Here is a 17,024-nt window from a genome sequence, read left to right on the forward strand (position 1 = left end):
CTGGGTTGGGCTCTGCGCTCCGCGTCCGGCACAACTGGCATTTCCTGTGGGCCTTTTAGGTCACCGTGGGCTGGAAATCTCCTCCACTCTGTTGTTTTCCACTTCTGCTGCAACAGATTTTGTTGAGAGTCCTTCTCTACAGGTATTTTGTGGGCTGTGTGGGGACAGCCTGTGTAAGTGTGACTTTCTAGTCCGCCATCTTGGCTCCGCCCCTTAAAAAATAATACGAACAATCCAAGAAAAAGAAGATTATGGAAAGTAAGTTGACCAATTAGAAAAGGAGATCCAGAATCTTTTTTTTTTTTTTTATTTCTTCACTGTATTTTATTAAGAGGAGCAAAATAAGTTTGACTTTTATGTTGTGGTCTCATACCTCTTCGTCATCTTTCTTCTCCGAGACCGATTTACTCAACCCTTGTGTTTCTAGGATGTGTTGGTCTTTATCCTTTCTTTCCTGCTCAAAATCAACCACACTCTCATCTGGTTCATCTTCAACTAACTCTTCTGAGCTCTCAGATGTATATGCAGTAGATTCCAGTCTGCTTATTGGAGCCATAGATGAAGCCTGGGGAGTGTTTTCATCCATATCTTGAAGAAGGTCAATTTCTGAATCATGAAACCTCTTTCCAATCTTTGGACGCTTCAAATGAATGCTTCTAGTTTGAGTGTTAATAGATGTATTATCAAGTCCTTCAGATGTACTTGCATTGGGGTCTGAGATACCTTTTTCTCTTACAGGATCAACCTGCATTTCATGAGGCTGGTTTTCTCCACATCCTATTTCATCTTTGGAAGTAGGTGCAGTGTCACAGTCTTCAAATGTCAGTTTTCTCACTTCACTCTGAGACACCCCTGCATGTCTGAATGCTTCTCTCTGCAGTGCGCTGATGATGGGGATTCTCTGATGCCACTGTCCAGTTCCTTCAACCTCCCAAAGAAGATCGTGATCCCCTGGGTACTTCTCAAAATATTGTCTACAAGCTGTATGCATAAAAGAAGATAGTGGAAAGCGTAAACCAAGTTTGTCTTCTGTAAAGGAATCAACAAAGTCTTCCAGCATCAGTAGCCCCAAGTCTTTTCCACGATATTTCTTTCTTACAAACATTGTATCAAGCACTGGAAGCTGATAACTTTGAGTAAGAGATCCAGAATCTTAAGGAAGAAAATGACACCTTGAAAATTATAGTTGGGCAAAGTGAAGCCAGTGAATTTATAAGAGATCAAGAAATGATTAAAATATGAAGAATGAAAACATCTTATAAGAAAAACAACTGATTTGGAGAATGGGACAAGAAGAGAAAACATAAGAATAATTTGACTATCTGAAAGTTATGATCAAAAAAAGAATCTTGATACAATAATATGGAAATAATTAAAGAAAATTGTCCTGAAGCATTTGAACAAAGGGAGGGAAAGAAGAAATAGAAAAAATCCATAGAAAACCCCTTGAAAGAGATCCTATGAGGAAAACTCATAGGACTATTATGGCTAAATTCTGAAATCCCCAGCTCAAGGATAAAATATTAAAAGCAACAGAAAAAAATCAATTTAATTGATGATAGTGCCACACAAGACCTAGCAGTGGAGACCATAAAGGACCGCAGGTCTTGAAAGACTATATATCGAAGAACAAAAGAATTGGGGCTTCAGCCAAAAATATCTATCAGACTTTTAAGACTTTATTAAAAAAAAACTGAATTTAATAGGATATTTGACATACAAGAGCCAAGAGAAACATAAGGTGCATACTAAGGACTGATTATAAGGAAGTCTGTAAGGACAGACCATTTACTTTTTATACATATAAAATGTATATATGTTTAAGACTGTCATTAGTAATTGGGTAGTTTGTAAGAAATATTGGGATAAACCTGAGTATACTATGACTTTAACTTATATTTTTTTTTGGTGGGGGAAGGCAAGGCAAGATCACACAGCTAGTTAAGTGTCATGTGTCTGAGGCTGAACTCAAGACCTTCTGACTCAAGCTGGTGCTCTATCCACTGAATCACCTAGCTGTCCCATGATGTGACTTTAAAAAGTAAAACCATTTAAGGATAGCTAAAAAGAGTAATTATTTTATACAAATGAGGTGCAAGAGGAAGAATATAGAGAGAGGAATTAGATGGGGGAGGATAGCTGGTAGTTCGGGAAACCAACTTTCATTGAGAATGGTTTTAAGAAGGAACAATACATACATATCTAGAAAAGTACAAAATCTTTCTAAATTCAGAAGAAATAAAATGGTAAGGGGAGGGGGAATGAGGAGAGGACAAGGGAGGGAATCTCTAGAGGGGAGGGTGAGGGAATAGGTTATAGGGGCTATAGAAGAGCATTTAGATTTATGGGAATGAGAGGAAAGGAGAGGGATCCTGGAGTGGGATAGGCTAAGTAATAGAAGGGCAAGGTAGCAGGTAGAAGTAAAATAGAGGAGTCAGGAAAGATAGGAAATAAGAGATACTCACAAATATAAAAACAAAAATCAATTTCTAGGGAAAGTATATGTCTACATACATATATGTATATATATATACAAATATATGTATGTATATATATATTTGCATATGTATATATATGGGGGGAGGGGAGGAAGGGTGGAAAAAAGAACAAAGTAAAAAGTGCACAGCAGAAAACACAAGAAAACTTACAAGGAAGTGAAGAAAAGACCGATAGCTCTCAACACAACCTGTGGTATTTATCATACAGGCTTTCTTGAAATGAAAATTTATCGTTACACCCTTTGCATCCTCTCTTATGTTCTGCTATCCACATGACATGCTTCCCCACACACACACCTTTTCTCTCTGTTTAAGTTCCAGTATTTAAGTTTATAATATGTTCTTTTTTTCTGTGCTCTATTCTGTATCTGTGTTCTGGTGTTTTAAGTCTAAAAAAAAGAACTTACTGTTAACCTAGCACAGTTCAAAGCACCCAGGATACAAATACAAAAGCCAAGGAAATGTCCTCCCTCAAAGAGTTCACGTTTTAACAGGGAGAGGCTGTACAGAGAGAGGAATGATTATGAAGAAGGGACATTTTAAAATCAATTAGTTCATACAGGAAGGGCGGGCAGCTAGGGGGCACAGTGGATAGAGCCCCAGTTCTGGAGTCAGGAGGACCTGAGTTCAAATTTGGCCTCAGATACTTACCAGCTGTGTGATCCTGGACAAGTCACTTATCCCCAATTGCCTCCCCGTCTCCCAAATAGTAAGTATATAGAGGATACTCACCAACACATTGTGATTTCAAAGGTATATATATATAAAATATTGAATGCTCAAGTTCTAAGCCAAGATTGCTGAGCTATTCACAGAGTGTAACATCTCTACTAGACTAGGTGATTCCTGGGCTTGCCCTTTATTAGACTGTCACAATCTTAAAAGAGAAAAAATGTTTTTTAAAAATTCTGAACTTAATGAGTGCTAAGATGAGGATTTCCATTCATAAAGCAGAACAGGAAAAAAAAGGGTTGAGTATGCAGTTACAAATCTGTACTGCTTGCTTTCTCTCTAACTATGTGGCAAATTCAACTTCTTTTTTAATTTTTATTTTCAGTTCCCAATTCTCTCCCTCCCTGCAGCTCCTCCCCCACCCACTGAGAAAACAAGCAATATTATCCCTGTAATACAAGTGAAGTTATGCAAATTATTTCTATATAAACCACAACATGTTATTTTCAAAATTAATCTGTTTCTCTCTTTCCTACTGCCACTCTTTCTGTTCTCTTCTGTGTATTTTAAAAATAAATGTTTCAGTGATGCTCTTTTCTTACTTTTAAAAAATAGTATTTATTTAAACATTATTTTCACCTTTAAATTTTGAGTTCCATATTCCTTCTCTGCCTCTCACACCTTCCCCTCCCCACTGAGAGGCAAACAATAGGATATCAATTATACATGTGAAAGCATGAGAAACATATTTCTGCACTGGCCATATTGCAACAAAAGAGCAAAAAAAACATAAGTAAAATTTATTTTATAAGAAAATTATGATATTATACTTCAGCTTTCACTCAGAGTTCTTCAGTTCTTTCTCTGGAGGTGGATAGCATTTTTTCAGCATGAGTACTTTGGATTTATCTTGGGTCATTGTATTAATCAGGTTGGCCAAGTCTTTCACAATTGATCATAATTACTACATTTGCTGTTACAGTGTGCGGTGATCTCTCTGTTTTCTCACTTCACCTTGCATCAGTTCATACAGGTCTTGCCATGTTTTTCTGAAACTATCCCCTTCAGTATTTCTTACAGTGCAATACTATTCCATCACCATTACTTGCTACAACTTTTTCAGTCATTCTCCAATTGATGAGCATTCCAACTTCCGGTTCTTTGCCACCACGAAAAGAGTGACTTAAATATTTTTGTACATATAGGTCCTTTTCCTTTTTCTCTAGATCTCTTTGGAAGACAGACCTACTAGTAATATTTCAGGGTCAAAGGGTATGAACAAATTTTATAGCCTTTTGGGCATCGTTTCAAGTTGCTGTCCAGACTAGCTGGACCAGTTCACTACTCCACCAACTGGCTACTTATGTTTTTTGAAAATGTATGTCTCATTCTACAGCTTGAGTTCATCATCAGACTGTCAAGGGTTTGGACAGCATGTTTCATCATCAGTCACCTGAAATCATTGTTGGTCATTTTGTTGATCAGAGTTCTTAAGTCTTTCTTTTTCTTTATGATGCTGTTGCTATTATGTAAATTATTCCCTCACTTTCCTGTAAATGATTCTGCTCACTTCACTCCGTATCAGTCCATACAAATTTTTCCAGCTTTGTCTGAGACCAGCCCGTTTGTCAATTCTTATGACTTGATAATATTCTATTATATTCATATACCATAATTTGTTCCACCATTCCCTGTTAAGGGGGCGCTCCACTGAGTTCCCAATTTTTCGACACCATGAAAAGAGCTATTTTAAATATTTTGTACATATTAATTCTTTTCCTCCTTCTTTGATTTCTTTGGGCTATAACCCCACTAGTGGTATTACTGGGTCAAAGGGTATGTACTGATTCATGAATCTGGGGGTATAGTTTCAAATTACTTTCCAGAATGGCTGGACAAATGGTATAGTTCTATCTATACTTCATTAGCATGACTGTTTTCTTATTTGTTATTAAGTCATTTTTCAGTTATGTCCAACTCTTTGGGACCCCATTTGGGGTTTTCTTGGCAAAAATATTGGAGAGGTTTGCCATTTCCTTCTCTAGTTCATTTTGTAGATGAGGAAATGGAGGCAAACAAAGTTAAATGACTTGCCCAGGGTCACACAATGAGTAAGTATCTGAGGCTGGATTTGAACTCAGGAAGATGAGTTTTCCTGACTCCAACCCAGTGTTCTCTCCACTGCACCGCCTTGGGATTCATATACTCTAGTAGTTTTCACTGTGGCACAGTGTGCTGGCTTACTGCTCTCATGGCCGGAGCAACCTTGTGCTTTTTTGATTTTCCATGGCATTGGAAGGAGGGAGAAGAAAGTATAAAGTTGAATTATGTTGGGAACTGATGGGTCAGTTTGTATAATCCTGCTGTTCCAATGTGGTAAGCAGTGGGGGAGTGGGTGCTGAGTGAGTACTTTAGGGGCTAGTGATGATCCTTCACTGCTATTAGTTCATCAAATTATTGTCTCTTAGGTTCTCGGTGTCCTAGAACAGAGAAAATGACTACTTCTCTATCAACTTGGTCATGTGACTGGTCCTCCATTACATTTCATTGACTGGTTTTGCCACACTCTGTCTGACCTCCAACTTTGCTAAACCTCAGTGCGGAAAAAAATGACAAAATAACTCTCAGAAGCAGAATTTGAACACAGATCCAAAATTACTGCTGTTTCCACTATCCCACACTGCTATGTGCAAAGTAAAAACTTTTGATACTATGTTTCCCATGGCAAATATTTAAACACAGTATCATTGTACCTTCAGGAGAGCTAATGACTAACCATTATGAAGAATTTTGTTACTTTCCGAATCACGGTCCTCATTAGATCACCATTTACTTCCCTCTTGTGACCACTGAGAAAGATTGGGAGAGTCTACAAAATAACTGCCATCTCCTTCAAGCTTTTGGTCTGCTGTTATCAGCCATACTAATCTGACATGATCTTTCTCTCAGATACATGGAAATAGGAAATATACCAGTACGGATTTGACAGGTATCTTCTTCTCAATACCAGTTCATCCAGCTTTTCAGAAGGAGCTCATTTTCATGGGCAGAAGGAACTGTGTATATTTATTGTTTAGTCCTAGGGATATCTGAACACTCCTGCTGTTAGCCAGAATGTGGTAATAATCTAGGATCTAAACTGCCTCTGTCTGTCTTGAGCAATCGCTCTGGCCCAGTCTCTCCTTCATCTCATTATTAATGGACAACATTTGGTAAAGGATACTGAAGCAGTTAGGGGGCTATTTGAGGGGTAGAAGTTTGGATATCAATCACTATTTAATCTAGGGACCAATACCTGTATGAAATTTTCAGCAGTGTAAGAGGTCAACAATTCAAAGGAAAATTCCAGAGAAGGTATGGTGTGTTATTACACATACGTCTTCAACTTCGTACCCCTTGCCTGCTAAAACAGTAGCCAGAAAACAGGGTTTCTGGACATCTTTTGACTTTTAACATCAGTATTTAGTTCAGGCTCACATCAGCACTTCCCTGACAGTCACTCCTCCATAAAGTTCACATTCTTTCTACAATGACTTGCAAATAAATGTCTGGGACAACAGGATATCTTCTCCAAAGGGGACTCAGTCATCCTAGATGCCAAGCCTCCATGAACCTAATGTACAGAGGGAGCCTTCTCTTTAGGGGGACTCAGAGATGGGAAATTGAATGTCTACACTGGTGGTTAGTTTCTCCTACATATGGCCAGTCTTCACAGGACTCTAGAAGGTAGATGCCCCTATTAACTAGTGATTCCTCACCATAAAGAAGATGAATTCCCAGCTCCTGCTCTCCTTGTTCCCATGCTTTGCTCAAGCAAATTCAAGTTCTGTTTTCTGGTCACTTTCAATTTTGTTCGTGTGTATTGTTTTTACATTATATATGTTGACAGATTCCTCCCACTTTGTGAGAGGTCCCTTTTAACAAAATTAGACAATTAAATAAAACTAATAGAGTGACCTTATCCAAAAGTGCATGTAACATTTCACGTTTGTAGCAACCCACACACACCTTTCTATTAAAAAATAAGGATATCTATTTTCTTCCTCTCAACTTGCACCCTATTGGGAAAACATATCCCTCCTATCTCTCTTTACTCTCATCCCTGTCAGTTTCAATGTGGTATAGTAGCTTTAGAGTCAACAGAACCTGGGGTTAAATCCTACCTATGCCATTTACTACCTGCATGCCCGGGGCAATTCACTTAACCTTTGTTTACCTTAGTTTTCTCAATCATAAAATGGGGATAATGACAGCTCCTACCTCAAAGGGTTGTTGTCAAGATCCAATGATAATATTTGTAAAGTTCTTAGCATGGTGCCTGGCACACAGTAGGTACTTAATAAATGCTTATTTCCTACCCTTTTCCTTTCTTGTGAAATAAGGCAGTTAGACTCACTGGCCTCTGAGGTCCCTTTTGGCTCTAACTGTATGATCCTGTGGTCCTTATCAACAACTGTCCTCCTCTGTGATTAGAATCCTTACTCATCTGGGTATTTAGAATTTTTATTGATATCTCGTTTTTATACTGCATTCATTTTATAATATTTACCCTTTCTCTCCACTACCCAGACAACTAATCCTTTTAACAAAAAGGGAAAAAAGACAGTTCAGCCAAACTAATCAACACATCATCCCATCAGATAACACAGGCAACATTCCACACATGTAATCCTCCCTCTTGGCAAAAAAAAAAAGGGAGGAAGGAGGGGTGCATTCTCTTTTTGCTTCCTTGCTCAATATAATTCTACAATATTAAGTTTTTTTATTTACATTGTTGTATTCATTATGTGTACATATATGTATACACACACACATATATATATGCATATATGTATATGTAATTTCCCAGTTCTGTCTAGATCCATTCCACGAATGGTAGACATTGAAGTCAAGATTTCTTATAGCACTCGTTCAAGGTTCTTAGGGGTGTATGGAGTGTTCAAGGAAGACTAGCATCTCTGGTATGAGGGTTTATTGGGTCCTTTTCAGGACTGCTCATCCCTTACCACCTTTGGTATAGCTACCTATCACTGGACTCTTACCTGTGGCTCCAAGAAGCTGTAGCAGCTGCACTCCAGGAAACCCTCTCAGCAGATGGGCTAAACCAGGTTGAGAGTAACTGGCAGGTCTCAAACCTGGTGGTGTGTGAATGGAGGGGATGTCCACCCCAAGCATGTGAAGACTTTCCCCCAGCAGAATGGGTGAATGAGAACAAGTTGTTTCAAAGGCAGCTGAAGTTTGACCAGACATTGAAGAGATTATCTGCTGTGTCCTGAGCCAGTGCCAGCTGTCTTGACTTTTGTTCTGTCCTTGGACTTCAGTGACTCTGGAAAAGAGAGTGAGACCTGAGAACTTTGGGCAACTCTGCCTCACTTAGATCCAATCCACCCTGTGACATCATTGGTCCTCTTCAAAAATGAAGGACCAATAAGGTTCTTGAATCACTGAGAAGAAGAGGAAGGAGAGCTTTAGGTTTCTTCTGTGTGGAAGGGGGCAGAACCATAGGAGACTCTCTGGCAGCAGATGGTAAGGGGACTTGAAGTCTAGGTCACATCTAGGTCACAACAGGCCATGCCCCAGAACTCTAAGAGGATCTGGTGAATGGATAACCAGTACCCAATTTACACCCACATTCTAAGGCTTCTCTGTACCAATAGGGTCAGGAGAAATATGAGTCTAGGCTTAGGGAAGGTGAACTATGTATGGCAGCCCAAATGGAGTCAATGGAATCCTCTATGGGTTTTAGAAGGTTGAAGAATACTTAAGATATGTAATATGGTCACATATAGGAAAGAGTATGGATATGGTGCCAAAAGTCCTGCATTAATGGAGTTCTGCCACTTATTAGATATATGGTCTTGGCTTAATTGCTTAACCTCTGTGGTCCTTAGTTTCTTCATTTGAAAAACAAGGAGATTGAATTAGGTAGCCTCTAAGAACCCTTCCAATTCTCAGCCTATGCTCCTAGAGTCACTCTGTAATATACATGCTGGGAGGGGCAAAAAGAAATATTGGAATTTGGGATGCAATTATTGTGTCCATCAGGAAAGAATGTCAGCCTTCCCTGATTCAAAGTCTTCTAAAGATGACACAATTAGGTATTTTTATGTGGAAATCTACCTCCCAAAAAAGGTGGCAGGTAGTGTATCTAGTGTCAAGGTGTTCTTTTTGTGGCATAAGTATATGCCATGAAATTATATGCCCATATATATAACATCTGAATTGGACAGGAAAGAATGTTGTGTTTAGACTGGAATGGAATGGGGGAGGGCTTGTGGAAGCTCAATGGGTGGATTTAGACACAGATTCAGGTATGTATGTATGCCTCCCAGTACAACTCACTAGGGCAAAAGAATCTCCTAGTCTCCTCATCAGCTTGAGGAACGGTTCCTTTTACCTCTAAGATCAAATATTAATTTCCCACTTTGTCAACCAAACATCTTCATATTGTCTTCTTACTTTCCCAGTTTACGTACATCTTACTCCCTTCTGTTCCCTCTACAATCCAGAAAAATGCCCTATTTGCTGTTCATTATACTTGGCATATCATCTCCTTTCTCCAGTCTTTAGTATTAGCTTTCCTCCATACTTGGAATGCTCTTTCTTCCTGCTCAGCTTTGCCTCTTGGAAGCCCAGAGTTCTTTTGAGTCTTACAAATACCACCTATTTCAGGGGGGCCTTTCCTGGTCCCCTCAGCTGCAAGAACCTTCCTTTCACCCCTGAGGTCACCTTGTGTTTGTTCTGTATGCGTTGAATGTACATCTCGATATGTTCATGTGGTCTTTTCCATCAGAACAAAAGGCCATGGAGGATGTATTGAGGAAACATCTTTGTATGCCAGTATTTATCTCACTGTCTGGCACATAATAAGTGCCTAACACATTGCTGATTGATTGTATGCTAGGGTAGGCAAATTTTAGTTCTCAAAGCAGTACTTGATTTGTGGTTAGAACAATTTTTACCTATAAACTTATTTATGGGGCAAAACATACCTGATGTCCTCAGCTGGTTTTCTCTGTTCTTTTTTTCCTCTCACATGTACTTTGCTTACTCTTCTATAAAATAGCCCCAAAAAACCCAAAACGTGCAGGCTTCAGGGGGAGTTGATTCCCTCCATCCAGATTTCCATCCTGAGCAAACCAGAAGGGATCTCTTGGTTAAAATATTCTGCCACATATACCTGATAGTGGGAATGACAATACAGTTGAAAATTGTACTTATTCCAATTTTGAATTTTCTTGCTTTATGAAATAATTCACTGTGCTGAAATTCCAGCAGTCAGTGCTACTATAATTTCTTTTACCAAAATCCTGAAACCCAGAATAATTGACTGAACCATCTCAGCAGGTGAGTGAGATATTTTTCTTTATATTTTGGGGGGATGTTTTGTTTCTATTAGAACTGGGTTTTCTTCCCCCACTGTGTATAGTGCCTATTGTTTTTATCATTTCTCTGCAGTTTAGAGGCTCTCAATGGATGGCAAGATTCCTGATCCCATATTTTGGGCATGGCCTAGGCTTATCTTTCAAAGTGATTCTTTAGAAATTATCATCCAGGAGGATTTAAGATGAAAGAAATGATCTACCTAGCACTTTGAGAGCCAATGATCCTGCCAGATGACTCAAATTCCCTACTGCAGTCATGTGTCTATCTTCTAGGATTGTACAAACATCCTCCCAGCCATGAGGTTAAAGATTAAATAACTTGTGACATCAGACCTAGAGACTCTGCTCTTAGTTGGATGGTAAGATCATTATCTCCACCCATCAGTCTCTTATAGAGAACATGCCTTGTGGTTCACCTACTATAAGCTCCGAGAAAAGGAAGAAAGGAGAGGAATTGTGATTCACCGTAGAAGCCTGTACACAAACTAAGAATCATGTTAGAAGAATACTGCAACTCTACCTTCTGGGTGAGCACTTTGCTTTTTTATCCTTGCTGAAGACCATTCTCTAATGCTCAGGATAAGTGTCTGATTAGCCCGAGACAACCTTCAGAAATTCTAGAGATGTTCACCTTTTAATAGGTCTGTGGAGGTTGTTTCTGTAAGTCAAGGCATTTCATCTCCAAGATGTTCAGGATGGAATGACGATAGTGATTTTGGAAAGAGGTAGCACATTCATCCTCTATCACCCATTCATATTTTAGCATGGATTAGTTTATCAAATTGGAATCATAGACTTTTGGAAGGGACCTTAGAAGTCATTGAATCTAATTCCCTCACTGAGATTTTGATAGAAAGAATTGGTTTTTGGGAGGTAAAGGGGAGTTTGATTTTAGATGTGTTGAGAATGAGGGTTAGTGAGAATGTCCAAGTAGAAAAGAGTCAGTTATTAATTGAAGGAATGGGACTAGCCCACTGGAGAAAAGACAGGAGTAAAAGAAATTTAGGAAGAACTACATCAAGATGATGATAGCTGAACCATGAAAGAGGCTGAGTTCTCTTGGGAAGAAAGGGTAGTGAGAGAAGAACAGAAACTAAAGGCAAAATCCTGGATAAGCTCAAATTTAAGGGGCACGATGAGGAAGAGGAGATAGGAGTAGTCAAAGAACTAAGTTTACTTACAGTTCCAAAGGACTCATGATGGAAAATGCCATCCAAATCCAGAGAAAGAACTATGGAGTCTGAATGCAGAGTGAAGCAGACTATTTTCTCTTTTGTTTTGTTTTCTCTCTTTCATGGTTCTTCCCACTCATCCTAATTCTTCTATATAACATGACTAATGTGAAATTGTGTTTAATAGGAATGTATATGTAGAAACTATATCAGATTGCATGCTGTCTTGGGCAGGGAGGGGGAGAAAATTTAAAACTTATGGGAGTGAATGTTGAAAACTAAAAATAAATAAATAAACTTTAAAATAAAGAACTAGGACATAAGCCAGGATAATTTAGAATATATATAATGGAGGAAGTGGGGAATTTTAAAGGAAAGGTGGTCTGTACAGTGTCAAAAGCTGCAGGGAATTAAAAAATGATGATTGAAAGAAATTCATTAGATTGGGTAATTAAGCTGTCATTGGTGACCTTCTAGGGAGTAATTTCAGTAGAGTGGAGATGATTGGTGGAGAGGAGAAGAAATTGTAGGGGGTTAGTTAAGGCATGATTGGAAAGAAACATACAGATTTTTTCTCTTTTTTTTTTTTCTATTTTTTCCTTTTCTTTCCTTTTTTCTTTCTTTGAGGATGTGGGGCAGAAGCCGATATCCTGATTACTTATTTAGAATTTGTCAGTAAAAGGATAGTACTTATTTAGAAGTTTGTCAGTAAAAAGATAGTACTTTGATGGGCTAATAATCAAATTAAATCATTTTTCAGAATGAGAAGAGCTGAATGTTTGAAGACCCAGAGTAGAGAGCCAGTAGGCAGGAAGAGATAGGGGATAATTGACAGAGGAGGTTGGAGGGGAGTGGGGTCAAAAGGCACAGATGCAGAGATTAACTTTCCAAAGGCAGAGAGACATTTCTCCCAAGGAAGTAAGGAAGATAAAATGCTGATAGAGATAGACATTCAAAGACTGGCTACTGGTTACAACTCAGTGTTGAGAGAGAAAGGAGAATGAATGAAGAATTCATGGGGGAAAAAGTAATTTTGAGATAGCTATTGTGATGAATGTGTTAGGAAATCAGTAAGATGTGAATAAAAGGGTTACAGAACATCAGTTTGTAATTCTTTCTTTTACTCAAAACTTTTTGCAAGTATTAGTCTAGTACGTGATAATGGCTTAACCCTACAGCACATTTATTCCTAAGGGATTTTTGTTTCTTTGTTATTGTATATACTAAACTATCCTATTTAGGACCCTACTAGCCATTAAAAAATTCTGAATTTGATTTTTCTTTGAAAAGAAGTCTCAGAACAATCTTAATTCAGGCATGACAGAGAAAGATGGTTCTAATATTTTAGAGAATAGACAAAAAGGCCACCTGGCAGATGTGGTTTTTTTGAATGCTAAAGATACTTGAGTATATCTAGGAAAACGATTCAAAGCTTCCAAAATAAATTCCTAAACCTTTTCATTCCTTAATCTGCATAAAAACTTTTCAGCATGCTGTTTGAAAAATAAATTATTTTTTCTAAATTAAATGTTGAAGTTTGGGAGGGGGAGATTTCTGGGGGAAATGAAAGCTTCCTATGAGTCAATGATGAAATAGAAAAGCCTACAGACTATAGGAGTATCATCCAGGAATTTTTAAAATTAAATATTATTTTTAATTTTGAACTCTGAAACAGCAAAAACAGCATTTCCGTACATACTGCAGAACACGAAAAGAGGGATTCTATATGAAGTCATAAATCTACATTTCATGTCATTTGCTTTCTTTTTTTTTTTTTTAAAGTTTCTTTAAATTCTTGGGTTTTTTAATTTCAAAGTTCCTACCCGGATCTGGTCTTTTCACGAGAAATGTCTGAAAATCCTCTATTCTGTTAAAGACCCATTTTCCCCCCTGAAGTATTGTACTCTGGAGGTTTTCAGAGTAAGTTATTCTAAGCTATGAGACTATACCTTTTATCATTTGGAATATCGTATTCTAAGATCTTCTCTCTTCAAGAAATCTTGACGTGACGCATCTGGATTTTTGGCTATGGCCTTTCTAGGACTTTTCTTTTAGGATTTCCAAATGCAGATTTTTGTTGGAGTAGGTGCTGGGGGGAATGAGCAGCCTGTGTGTGCATTCAAGCAATCATCTTCTAACCAAAGTTTCAAAGGACCAAATCTCCTAGAGCTCACAGAAGTCTGTTACAGAGTTTGAAGTAATTTACACAGTGCCCCCAAAGAGAACTTTTTGAGAACCTTTTGGCTTTGGATAATTGTTCCAATCATATTACAAAGATCTAACCTGTAGCTTTTTGGGGGGGAGGATATGAGGGAAGATCTAGATCTGTAATTTCAGCAACTTCAGCAATTTCTGGAACTCCTAGTATGGAAATCCCCTCCACCAACACAAATAGACAACTTCATCTATAATTTATAGTACTAGAGGGCTTCCTGAAAATTTAATGTTTTACCTGTGGTCATAAGGATCTACTCCAAGGCTGACTATATAAGTTACATCTTAGGTACTTAAATTTAGTGCTATATGAACATGTCTAAAACGTATCTTGGAGGGGAAAGAATTACTAACCTCCAAAATACTAAAAAGGGATAGTCACCTTGGAAAGAAATCATACCCATTCTTCTAAGAGTTGTATTTGGAAGTATATCTTTTCTTAGTTATTCTCAGCACCCTTCCCACAAAAGATGAAGGACTGGTGTCATCTCTGCCTCCACACTCACAAAGCTATGCATCCATGTGGTCCTGGCAAGAAACCAATGCCACCCAGGAAATGATTTCAGACAGACATAATGAAATAATAACCAAACCATGATATGAAGGAAAAACTTGTGAATCTTCCATTTCGTAGTACGGAAGAGGTCACAAGGAGCCACGGGTACTGATAAGCAATGAGGCATAGAACGATGGTGGGGAGAAATAAACCCATACAATTTGACTTTATTAACATTGGACATATCAGCTCAATAGAGAACCATAAACCCAGAGGAACAATAGATTATAGAACCATAATAGACATGAGAAGCCCCATGAACTTTGCCTTTGCTGATACTAGGCAGGTTGTCATGACAGAAAGCCACGTGCAGCTCACATCTACCCCTTTCCTGGTACTGTTAATCACATGGAAGTCACAGGTCCTGAGGTGAGGTAGGACCTACCACAAGAGAAAATTTTGCTTGGCACTTTCCAGAAAATGGGAGACAATTTGTTTGATAGAGGAGTGGCTCTTACATAAACCATTCTGTACTTTTGGCTGGGTTAAATGTAACCTGACTGAAATTTTAAATAATATTAACCGATTGCTTTCAGAGAAACTAATGACTCTTTTGGAGAGAAACATGAACCAGACACTGATATTTCTAGGATTTCTTTGGGAGAGATTCTTCTGAGCAGTTTCTACAAGCTATACTTGGTTTGTTGTGTCTAGTCTCCTAGAATTAGCTATCAGACTTGATTTACCCTCATTTCCTCAGTTACCTTAATTACTAGTCCCAAAGGTCAATTCTGGTTAGTAATAATGACAGTCGATATTTCTATGGAATTTTATGGTTCCCAAAGCATTTCCCTCACAGCAATACTTTAGACAGAGAGAAGCATCGTTATTTCTATTTTATAGGTGAAGAAACTGAGGCTAAGAGAATTGAGGTAATTTGCTTGTAGTGACACAACTAGTGAGTTGAACAGCCAGGACTCAAACCTTATGACTCCATCCATACCCAGTGACTTTTCCATTACTCCATGCTAGTATTCACTGGGGAAAAGCACAGGAAAACAAAATCCTGTGATACTTGGGCTTTGATTGTATCAGGAGGTAAGGGCCAGTTTAAAAAGTAGGAACCATGGAGAAGCATTCATGGTGGTGGCTAGTATAGGTTGGGGGATGCAGCCACTAATGGAGCTGACTTCTTAGAGACCAAGTCATCTGAGATACAGATGACTTGCTACTGTGTTTGGAAATAGGATCTCTGGCTAAAGCAAGAAAGAAGTGGATTTGAAAGGCTGAATCTGCAAAGACCCTCCTTAACTGAGGAGGAGTCTTAGAGGAATCATGATGATCTTGAATCCAGTCAGGCAAATGCCTTCTCTGGAGAGGCATCTATAAACCTTCATGCTATTCTCAAGATCAAGCTAAAAGGAAACAAGAGAAGCCCAACTTTTGCCACCTCCATCTTCCCATGCAGAAGAAGGATGGCTTTTCAATTAAAGGTTTTCCTGGCAGTTGTTACTTCCCCACTGGTACTTATAGGAGGCAGCAATGATTATGTTCAGAGAGAGAAGAAAGGAGATGAGAATGGTGGCCTGTGTATTTCCCTGTGAGTTACCTTTTATATTGCTTTGATTAAATACTTGGATATTTGGTTTATGGTTTCTGCAAAGTCTATGAAGAAATGGGGATTAGAATGGGTGCTCAAGTCACATTTTCATAATTAAGATTACCCAAAATATAGGAAAATTCCTTCTAAACTAACAAGAAAAGGAATGAAAACAGTGAGAGAGCCTAAGACACCTTAGTACTAAAATCCCTTCTTGCCTAGGATTCATTCTCATAAGGACAGACATAGGTTTGGGAATTGTATCCAGAAATTAGAATGGGAGGAAGAGTCAAGTGTTTTATTGTTTAATCATTTTCCTTGTGTCCAACTCTTCATGATCCTTTTTGGGGATTTTCTTGGCAAAAATATAGAACGGTTTGTCATTTCTTTTGCCAGTTTATTTTACAGACAAGGAAACTGAGGCAAACAAGGTGATTCTTTTTTGGAGTTTTCTTGGCAAATACATGAGTGGTTTATCATTCCTGCTCCAGTTCATTTTACAGAAGAGGAAACTGAGGCAAGCAAGGTTAAGTGACTAGCTCAAGGTCACACAGCTAGTAAGAGACTGAATTTGAACTCAGATCTTCCTGACTTTAGATCTGGCACTCTATCTACTGTGCCATCTAGCTGACCAAGTATTATATTATATTACTTGCCACCTAGAAGGCAAGTATTATAGTTGAATTTTGCCTTAGATAACCAAGGAGAAAATCTCTGAAGTAAATATTCCTTTCCTCCATCTTGTCTTTTAACTTCCCAGAGCTTCTTACCCACCTCTCTGCCTTGAGGTTCTAAACTTCCATACATATTGAGGGTTTTTTTCTTATTTGATGAACAGAGTATATGCAAAACGAAAATGGGAAACCCAATACCCCACTTTTATGAATGTGAATTATGCTGCACAGTCTTTAGGCTGTACAGTAAGAAGGTCATGCCAAACCTAGAAAACAGTGCTCTACTTCACACTGAATCTCTTCCACTCAAAGT

The 17,024-nt window shown here is 38.4% G+C and overlaps 2 protein-coding genes across 2 annotated transcripts in view; one reads left to right on the top strand and one right to left on the bottom strand.

Annotated features, from left to right (window-relative positions):
* Nucleotides 1-293: 293 nt before the first annotated feature.
* LOC140516152 (soluble lamin-associated protein of 75 kDa-like) lies at nucleotides 294-8,700 on the bottom strand. The gene is made up of 2 exons (XM_072627130.1): nucleotides 8,213-8,700; nucleotides 294-981 (listed from the first exon to the last, which is right to left on the bottom strand). Exons 1-2 carry the CDS (start codon nucleotides 8,418-8,420, stop codon nucleotides 368-370), a joined length of 822 nt encoding a protein of 273 aa, XP_072483231.1. The 5' UTR covers nucleotides 8,421-8,700; the 3' UTR covers nucleotides 294-367.
* Nucleotides 8,701-10,930: 2,230 nt separating this feature from the next.
* Nucleotides 10,931-17,024, top strand: part of ABCC2 (ATP binding cassette subfamily C member 2) — a 70,378-nt gene continuing 64,284 nt past the window's right edge. Inside the window, exon 1 of the mRNA XM_072627207.1 lies at nucleotides 10,931-11,082. Coding sequence (XP_072483308.1) covers nucleotides 11,050-11,082 — 33 coding nt within the window. The 5' untranslated portion in view covers nucleotides 10,931-11,049. The remainder of the gene's footprint in view (nucleotides 11,083-17,024) is intronic.

Source organism: Notamacropus eugenii, chromosome 1 (genome assembly GCF_028372415.1).
Source record: "Notamacropus eugenii isolate mMacEug1 chromosome 1, mMacEug1.pri_v2, whole genome shotgun sequence".
NCBI classification, from domain to species: Eukaryota; Metazoa; Chordata; class Mammalia; order Diprotodontia; family Macropodidae; genus Notamacropus; species Notamacropus eugenii.

Bases quoted from the DNA above. Each gene is read 5' to 3' on its own strand.
- LOC140516152 (XM_072627130.1), bottom strand. From the start codon at position 8,420: ATGTCTGGTCAAACTTCAGCTGCCTTTGAAACAACTTGTTCTCATTCA. The intron at 982-8,212 runs GTAAGAGTCCAG...TTATGCATACAG, and splicing joins ACAGCTTCTTGGAGCCACAG to CTTGTAGACAATATTTTGAG.